The 9261-nt window shown below is 44.3% G+C and overlaps 1 protein-coding gene across 1 annotated transcript in view; it reads left to right on the top strand.

Moving 5' to 3' along the window:
- Nucleotides 1-7152, top strand: part of MAP3K3 (mitogen-activated protein kinase kinase kinase 3) — a 36959-nt gene extending 29807 nt beyond the window's left edge. The window contains exons 15-17 of the mRNA XM_057381180.1: nucleotides 738-867; nucleotides 1532-1709; nucleotides 4450-7152. Coding sequence (XP_057237163.1) covers nucleotides 738-867; nucleotides 1532-1709; nucleotides 4450-4678 — 537 coding nt within the window. The 3' untranslated portion in view covers nucleotides 4679-7152. The remainder of the gene's footprint in view (nucleotides 1-737; nucleotides 868-1531; nucleotides 1710-4449) is intronic.
- The last annotated feature ends 2109 nt before the right edge of the window (nucleotides 7153-9261 follow it).

Here is a 9261-nt window from a genome sequence, read left to right as displayed (position 1 = left end):
TTTTTTTTTCTTGAAATGCATTCTCTTTATTATTGGTCACTAAAGCCAGTTCTTTTCTTCAGTTCTACCAAAGTACTTCAAAATGCTCAGACCAGCACGTAAATCATGATAGCTGAATTAGCAGATCCCCCTAAATTCATCATCCACCTCAGACTCTCTTAGGGTTGAGCCTTTTCAAGCTGGCTCATAATGCCACACTTTCATTTTATTTATGCCCAAATAACCTCTTTGGTTTTTTTTCCCTCAAGTGTCTTGTACTTGAAATGCATTCTCTTTATTATTGGTCACTAAAGCCAGTTCTTTTCTTCAGTTCTACCAAAGTAACTCAAAATGCTTAGACCAGCACGTAAATCATGATAGCTGAATTAGCAGAGTCATGGTACTGCAAGTGAGGCTAAAACTGACCCTGCAAAAAAGGAGCCTTTTGACCCAGATCAGTCTGCTGAGCTATTTYATGTATTTTATTTACTATTTTTATATATTTTATTTACTTCACAACCAGTTGTACCAGCAGACAGAAACTCCCTAAGCTATTTTTGCCATGAAGTCTGTCCTTAAAAAGGGTTTTTAGGGCAAGATGCTCTAAGAGCCTCCCAGAAAGGCTTTAGCAGAGGCCAAAGATCATTGCTGGGTACACAACACCCAGGGTTTGTGGGGARTTGAATGGACTCTGCAAGATCTGTGCTTTGTCATTTCTTTGCCAATTCCTTCAGTTTGCTTTTTTTTTCCAAAAAAAGGGGTCAGTGAAAGACCAGCTGAAGGCCTACGGAGCCCTGACGGAAAAYGTCACCCGAAAATACACCCGGCAGATCCTGGAGGGTGTCTCGTACCTTCACAGCAACATGATTGTGCACAGGGACATAAAGGGTGAGATCTGTGGGAAAAGGGAAAAAAAAAAAACTCTCCCCACACATAAATGTGCTTGATTTGAGAGCAGAAATATTTCATGTGGGCACGTACCAGATAATGGCAGCAATGGGGTTCTTGAGGAGGAAGAATTGGTTTTGGTGCCTAGACCTCAGTTTGTGTCCACATCAAAGCTGAGCTCTAAAGTTTGCTTTTTCCCTGGTGCTTCGTGTTCAGGACCTCTGACCAAGTGAAGTGGAGATTGACTTGTTTATTGTAGGAGTTCAAAGTGGTTTAATTAGCTACATCTGTTACCCAGCTGAGCACAAAGCAGCATCCCAATAAAAAAATAAAAAAAAATTCTCTAAAATCAGTTCAGTTCTCTCTCAGCCCTTGGCCTGGGGGCCCTGCTACGCTGTTTACAGGCACTGTAACAATGCTGGTGCTGACTCAGCTCTCATTTCCCTTCCCCCTTCACTTCCTTGTGTTTTTCCCTGAAGTTTTTCCCATTTACAGCCATTAGCAATTGGCTCATCCACAACCTGAATTAAAGAAATGATGTTTAGCAGGTCACCTGAGGCTTRATGGGGAAAGAGCCATACCATGAGCACTATTTGGGCTTGGATATCATTCCAACAGCTGGATCRCATGAAAACAGCTGTCTTGGGTTTTTCTTTCTGTCCAGGTGCCAACATCCTCCGTGACTCTGCTGGGAATGTGAAGCTTGGGGACTTTGGGGCCAGCAAAAGGCTGCAGACAATCTGCATGTCTGGGACAGGAATCCGCTCGGTCACGGGCACCCCGTACTGGATGAGCCCTGAGGTGATCAGCGGGGAAGGCTACGGCAGGAAAGCRGATGTTTGGTGAGCCCTGAACCCACAGATCACAGCTTTCCTGGAGCCAGATCACACACACACACCTTCTGTCACCTCAATATCCAAATTCACCTCTTGTTCCTCGATCAAAAGTTTAAGGAAAAGCCGCTGATTGGAGCTCAAGGAATGATCTTCTGCAGGCTGCGCTTTGCAGTGTTAGCGCCTAACTCCTCATTTCATTTTGCAGGGGTAGTTCTAGTTTTGCAGGAGGAGTTTTAGTTTTTCAGGAGCAGTTTTTCAGTTGTTTTAGTTTTTCAAGAGTAGTTTAGTTTTTTGGGAGTAGTTTTAATTTTTCAGGAGCAGTTTTAGCTTTTCAGGAGCAGTTATTCAGGAGTAGTTTTAGTTTTTCAAGAATAGTTTCAGTTTTTCAGGAGCAGTTTTCATTTTTCAGGAGGCATTTCAGTTTTTCAGGAGTTAGTTTTTTGGGAGGAGTTTTAGTTTTTCAGGGGTAGTTTTAGCTTTTCAGGAGCAGTTTTTCGAGAGTAGTTTTAGTTTTGCAGGAGAAGTTTTAGTTTTTCAGGAGTAGTTTTAGTTTTGCAGGAGGAGTTTTAGTTTTTCAGGAGTAGTTTTAGTTTTTCAGGAGCAGTTTTAGTTTTTCGAGAGTAGTTTTAATTTTGCAGGAGGAGTTTTAGTTTTTCAGGAGTAGTTTTAGTTTTTCAGGAGCAGTTTTCGTTTTCAGGAGGAGTTTTAGTTTTGCAGGAGGAGTTTTAGTTTTGCAGGAGAAGTTTCAGTTTTGCAGGAGGAGTTTTAGTTTTTCAGGAGCAGTTTTTCAGGAGTAGTTTCAGTTTTCCAGTAGTTTTAGTTTTTTTGGTAGTAGTTTTAATTTTTCAGGAACAGTTTCCACTCATTCCTCCCTCTAACTGTTGATTTGCTTTCTGCCTGGTGCAATGTTTTCATACTCCTTACGCTCTCAGACACTTGGTGAATTCTTGGGRTGTCCTGTGCAGGGCCAGGAATTGGGATGATGATCCTTGTGGGTCCCTTCCAATTTAGGATTTTCTGTGGTTCTGTGATTTCCCTTAGAATGGCATTGAAGGCTGTTTAGGGGGAGCCCACTCATTCAGTTGTAAAATAAGAGTGATGCTTAAAATGTACTGGAAATGAATAGAATTTCAGCCTTAAAGAAAAGATGCCCAAACCTGGAATAACAGAAAAGATCCAGGTCAGATCAGAGATAATCTGCATGAATGGAAACTGTAGCTGTGCTATTATTGGCATAGCCAAGGAACAGCCTCTATCAAAAGAGCAAAATGGTCCTGTGCCAAAATGTTAATTTTGGAGGCCTTAAAAAGGTGTGATTATAAAACTTAAATAAACCACAGGGACAAAAGGTCTGGTTGTGCCTCCACAGTTAAGCAGGGCCTGTTTCCTGTACGAGCAGTGGGTGGAAACTCAGCAGAAACACATCTCCTCTGCAAAGAGTTAAATCCTGCAGACTCTCCCAGTTGGGATGGTGGGGAGAAATTGCAGCACGTGCCCTTCCCCCTGGGTTGGTGCAGTTGTGGATTTCCTCTTGGTGCTGACATTGGTCCATTCCCATCAAAGACTCGCTGCCCTTGGCTGGGTTCCAGTTCCTGCAATCCCAATCTTTATTTCAGGGGGTCAGAATTTTCCAGTGCAAGCACTGATCCCGGGGTGGATGCATTTCAGAGGCTCAGAAACGTAACCAATCCATCCACCTGGCCCTGTGCCACTGCTGCAGGCCCCTCTCCAGTTTTCCTTTTTTCCTAAATAGCAGAATATGTGAGCTATTTGTTATTGCTGGAGTGACTTGACATGAAAAACATTCCTGCTGTTTGCTGAATATCTTAAAGAAACCGGATCTGCTTAAACGGTATAAATCAGTCTAAACAATAATATATCCCTGCTTGCTTTTGAGCAACCCCCCAGCACTTCAGCACACATGGTTTGCATTTTCTGTACTCTCTTCTAGTAAGTCTGAAATGGCTGGAAAACTGTAAAATTTTCACGTTGGATTTTAAGCCTTGTTGAGAAATCAGTTCTTGCATACTCACTGTATTTAATTCCTCTCCTTCCTTGGCTTGGCAATTGATGCAAGTCTGCCTCTTGACATGTCTTTTCCTTGCTTTTCACCTCAAAAGRAGGTTTAGTTTTAAGGCAGAGGAGGCAGTTTTGCCTTTTTAATGGAAAGATGTGATAAAAACACAGGATTGCATATTAAAAAATCACTAATGGCTTTTTACTTAATTCATGGCCTGGAGGATGCAATTAATCCTTTTTGAACAAACCCCAATCAGTGCAGTGCTACAGAAATCATCTTCCCTGGGAAGGTATTGGAGTCACGTTGCCTCAGAATRGTGGCTCAGAATCACATCCTCACCCTCAAGTTGCCTGCAGAGCCCCATTAACTTTACAARGAATTTTTCCTTAAGGTAACGATGGATCTGTCCCCCTGGGATTTAATTTACTGCCTTCCCAGTTTGGAACCATTACAATTTTAATTATTTTTTGACTGATGCTTGGTTTCTTGTGGAGGTATTATTAAGTTGGTTTTTTTTCTCAACGTGGGCATTTTGAGGCTGTGACTTGAAAAAGGATTTTGCTGAAGTGTCTTTGTGGGGTCAACGAGCTCCGATTCACTGAGTTAAAAGTGTTAAAAAATCCGATTTTTTTTTCTACCTTGCARCTCAGCAAGTTGAGTTTGTGAGCTGAGGTGTTGTTGGGTGAATTCTCACATGTTTTTTTTTTTTGCTGTCTGCTTTTCCAGGAGCCTCGGCTGCACCGTGGTGGAAATGCTGACAGAGAAACCCCCCTGGGCAGAGTACGAAGCCATGGCAGCGATCTTCAAAATCGCCACRCAGCCCACCAACCCCCAGCTGCCCTCCCACATATCAGAACATTGCCGGGACTTCCTAAAGCAGATCTTTGTGGAAGCCAGGCACAGACCCTCTGCTGAAGAGCTGCTCAGACATCAGTTTGCACAGCTCCAGTACTGAATTACCTCCCTCGCTCGCAGCTCCTGCCGGGCTCTCCACGCCCTTGCCTGGTCTGGTTGCAACTGCCCAGTCGTGGTGCTGCATCTTTGAAATGCCAACTCAGCTAGGCCTAGTCCTTTGGGGAAGTTCTGCCAAGGAACTTAGGGTCTGCTCTCGTGCCTGATTCCTTTGCTTGCTGGACTGATGTTCATCCTGCCAACAGCTGTCCGAGCAGAGCTGCGTTTTTTGCCCCGAGTTACCTGGACGTGACATTGCAGCCGGCTGCGTGTTCTCTGCAGGCTGGGAATGGGAATCTTAACAAATATCTCACTGGTTGAACATAGGAGAAAYCTGAATCCAAGTGGGAGCAAGATAGAAATGTTCAGCAGCTCTGTCTGCAGCTCCAGAGGCATCTCCAGTCCCTGAATCCAGCACAAAGCCATGTGTCACGGAGCGCGCGCTCGCTACAGTATGGTATATTTTTCTTCTYGAGTATTCAGCATCTGAAGGTGTTCAGAAAATACTGATTCAAAAGTATGTGAATAGTGTTATTTTATAAATGAACCCGTGGATTTGGGGCTGGGGGTGAGGGGGGGGTGTCTTTCTAGAAAAATGTTCAGGATAATCAGACGAGTTTCAGCAGAATGCAATCACTCCGGGGCCTGAGGCTCTCCCGCTGACGTTGGAAAATCCAGAGCTCATTTTTCCAAGGTTCCTCCTGCATCTGTCTCTTTGGCTGGTAGCTTTTTACCATCCTTTAAACCAAAGATAGTCCATCTGGTGCCCAGGAATTTACTCCAGCGTTTCTTTGAGGTTTTCTTGGGGAGAATGACCTGGACACTCGCTGTGCACGGGAAGCTGCAATCAAGCTCAACCTTTCGCTGTGCGTCGTTCATTTTTTTTTACAGGCGTGCAAGAGGTCATTTCAGAGTGCCATAAAAATGTCATGGCCTAACTTCATCTTTTGTAGGAGTCCAAGTCAAACAGGGAGCCAGAGAAAATGTTTTAAGTKGTAGCAAATATCTAAAATTACCTGGAGATCCCCATGGAGGTACCAGCAAAATGTTTCCAAGTGATTGTACACTTGAAAGATCCCACAGGTCTGAGAACTTTGAGGTCCTGATGGCCTCAAATCCTCTGTGCTAATCATCTTTATTTCAGCAGTTTTTAAGTGCTGGGGATTCATGGAGTGATTATAAGTTATCTCTGAGTAATGAAACTAAGAAAAGCAATGTTAATTAACTAAAATATTGCTTTATAGGGCAACACTGAAGGTGTTCTGCTCTTGTATTGGAAACCATATCAAAGTTCCACACACCCCCACTCTTCTCCCCCATAAAAATTTGAAAATTGCTTCCTAATGCAGTAAAATTAAGTTTTTAAGTGAATGCTAATAGCAGGATAAGGCAAGTTTTTATGAAACAGAGCTCCTTGAACACATGAAAAATACTGTGTTGAATTAAAAGAGGGGAAAAAAAGAACCCTAAAAGCCCCAACCAACCAAAAGTCCTGAAAAGCTTTAACAATATGAAGTGTTTTTTCTGTGCCAAACCCAGAGCAAAGTCTAACCAGTAAAAGCTGGTGTTGGTTTCCTTTCCAGGCTCCCTGCACTACTCCAAGGATGCACTGTCCCAACCGTGGGCACTTAGGGGATCCCTTTTATGAAAAACCCTTATTCCATAATTTATTTAATTCTAGTGAGAGCACTTCTGTTGATCTTTTCCCAGCCTGGAACGTGACTCCAGATTGTCCAGACCCTTRGCCTGACCTCTGGCCTTGCACTTCATCATCACCGTGAGGGGAAGAGAGGGTGGGACGCTCCTGCTCAGATTTAGGGAACTTTTCACACCGCTCTGCAGGGAATGTGGGATCATCTGTGGGGTTGGTATGGCCAAAACAGCAGGGTCAGCACCTCTGGGGGGTTCAGCTCTTCAAGCCTTGCAGCCTAAATAAACCAAAGATGGGAGTTTTCACCCAGCACCGGCAGCGATGGGAGCGCGGTGACGCCTGCGGGGTTTTCATTCCCTCCATCCTCACCAAACCCAGACTTTCTCCCCTGCTCTTCCCTCACCATCCCAAATGTCGTGATCCAGCAGAGAGCAGGGCACGAGGGAATTCCTAATTAATTCCTAATTAATTAATTTCTAATAACGCCTCGAAGCAGCTCAACCCTCAGGACCCGCCGTGGCTTTTACCTCACCCACCATTCCGGGACTGGAAAAAAGGACTAAAAAAAAGGACTAAAAAAGGACTGCAGGGCTCGGTGCTGTCCCCAAATCCGTGCTGGGTGTGTGCCAGGGGCAAATCACAGCTCTAGAGTGACAGAGAACACGGGGCCAGCAGCCACGAGTTCGGCACAGGAACAAGCCAAAGCATTGCCTGTATGTTTGGAGATGCACTTTTATGAATGTAGTTTATATCGCTCTTTTTTAGCTCTTTTTACGTCATGTAAACGGTGATGCCTCATACTTTTTTTTTTTTTTTTTTTTTTTTTTTTTTTTTTTTTTTTTTTTTTTATTTCGTTAAAAGATCATATTTGGTTATTTTTATATATATCGACTGTTACGGGGTGGTTTGGGGGGAGGGAGGTGGGGAAATAAATTTGACGCCTTTATGAATTTAAAAAGGAAAAAAAAGCAGCTGGTTTTGCAGAGAAATTTGCTGATGGTTTATAACGAGTAGAGCCGAGCCAAAATGCCTCTTTGTTTCCTCACAGCCCTCTTGATTATGGAAAAGGAAGATCTGGATTCCTCAGTCCACTGCTCCCATGAATAASTCTGACATTGATACCACGGGCTTTTAGCAGCCCTGGCAGCARAAGAGTTTCAAGTGGACAGAAATGTAATTATACCTCAAAATTCAATTRTATCTGGCCTCTTTATCCTGGCAGACTTGGGAAAAAACTGGGAATAAACTCATTTAGGAGAGAGTGGAGGAGGAGTGCCAGGCTGACAATGASTTATTGTGTCCATTCCAAGTTGAGTTTCCTGCTGTTCTTTCCAGGCAGGGATATACTGGGAATATTGGGAATTGGGATCTCTGATGGAAGATGCTGCAGAAATGGAGAATATTCTGTTTGACAAAGAATTTCTTATCAGGGTCCCATTATCCTAAAACTAATCAGAAAAATGTTCGAGATACCCATTGGAGAGGAACTCGGGGGAATTTGGCTGTCCCTGAGGTGGTCAGGAAACAAAGTGGTGACATTTTGGTCTTGGTGTGACGATTCTGTGCATTCCAGGTTATTTGCCTGTTCTCCAGAAAATCCCATCTTTGCCCATTCTAGTGGCAGTTAAATTGCATCAGTTTGGATGGGTTTTTTGGGTTTTGATTTTGTTGGTTTGGTTTTTTTCCTTAATTTGGAATAATATTCCAAAGGACTTGAGCTGCTCCAAGGAAATCCCATTGCTACTAGTTACCAACACAGATTGACCAMGAGGAGCAGTTTAGAAAGGTAAAAAAGGATTTTATTGCCACCATAAATGATGCAAAGCAGGGAGAAAAGGCTTTAACCTGGATTGTGCAGAAGACCTTGACCCAGTAGTCTCTATTTACCGACCGGGGGCTTGCAGTGCAAAGCCAGGCCAATGTATCATTTTATTTACAATAAAATTATCATTTATATGAAAGCCTGTTTCAGTGGTTGTCCTTTTTAAAAAGCAAAAATTTGGAGAAGGAAAGCCTCTGGATTTGAGAGAARTGGAAGATACCACGAGCTCCCTTCCACTGGAGCAGAATTGGAGGAATCTGGATGGTCTTGCGTTGACCATGTCAGTTATTTGGGGCAAAAGAAGCTTTTCTGCCCCTGAGCAAGGCAAGAGAATGGGTAACCACATCTCCTTGTTCTTTCAGGCTTTATTTTTTTTTCCCACTTGCTGTGTTAGGAACAGAAGAAATAGCACTGCTATAAAATTATCTGTTCTTGCTAAAAGGCTGATTTTTTTCCTGTTCATGCAGCTTCTCTCCGGTGTCACTTTATTAGTGTTTGGGTGCCACTCTCTCCCTSAAGGAGCTGAAGTTTCACCCTTCCCTACCCCAGAATCATCTGGTTTTGTTCAAAAGCTGCTGAGGGATTGGGGAAGTGAGGCCAGCGAGAGGCAGGAAGCGGAACCGAGGGCTCTGCTTTCATTTTCTGAGCCCTCTGCGGAAGGAAGGGGCCAGAAAAGGGGCCCTGAGCCTGCAGCATCACGGCAGGGCTGCTCAGGGGTGGATTTTTGGGGTGTAAATGTGCCACCTGCACGTTGGTGTGAGGGAGATCAGCGTGGTGGGGACAATCAGAGCTCTTGGAGAGGCTGAAAGCTCGTAGGAGCCTCACCAGGGTTTGTGTGGTGGCTCTGAGTCCCCAGGCYCTCCCCACCCATGGAGAATTCCCTTCCAGGGTGGTCTGGGCTGCCTTKGGAAGCTGCTGGAAGCTTCCAGCTGGGCTGTGCCTCTTGTTGGGCAGCACCGGTGTGGAATTTCAATTCCTGGTTCGGTTCTCAAAGACTTGGGGGAGCCAAAGGGGGCTTCTGGTCAGAAACTGCACCGTGGTCACCTCTGCCCAGTCCTCCTGACCTGCAGGAGCACTCTCCAAAGAGGGGTGGGCTGCTTCTTTCCCTTCCATC

This window comes from Malurus melanocephalus, unplaced genomic scaffold, assembly GCF_030028575.1.
Source record: "Malurus melanocephalus ecotype Western Australia unplaced genomic scaffold, MMel_1.1 scaffold_496, whole genome shotgun sequence".
In the NCBI taxonomy this organism is placed as follows: domain Eukaryota; kingdom Metazoa; phylum Chordata; class Aves; order Passeriformes; family Maluridae; genus Malurus; species Malurus melanocephalus.
Note: the sequence above shows the minus strand (reverse complement) of the source record. Positions and strands in the feature narration are given on the sequence as shown.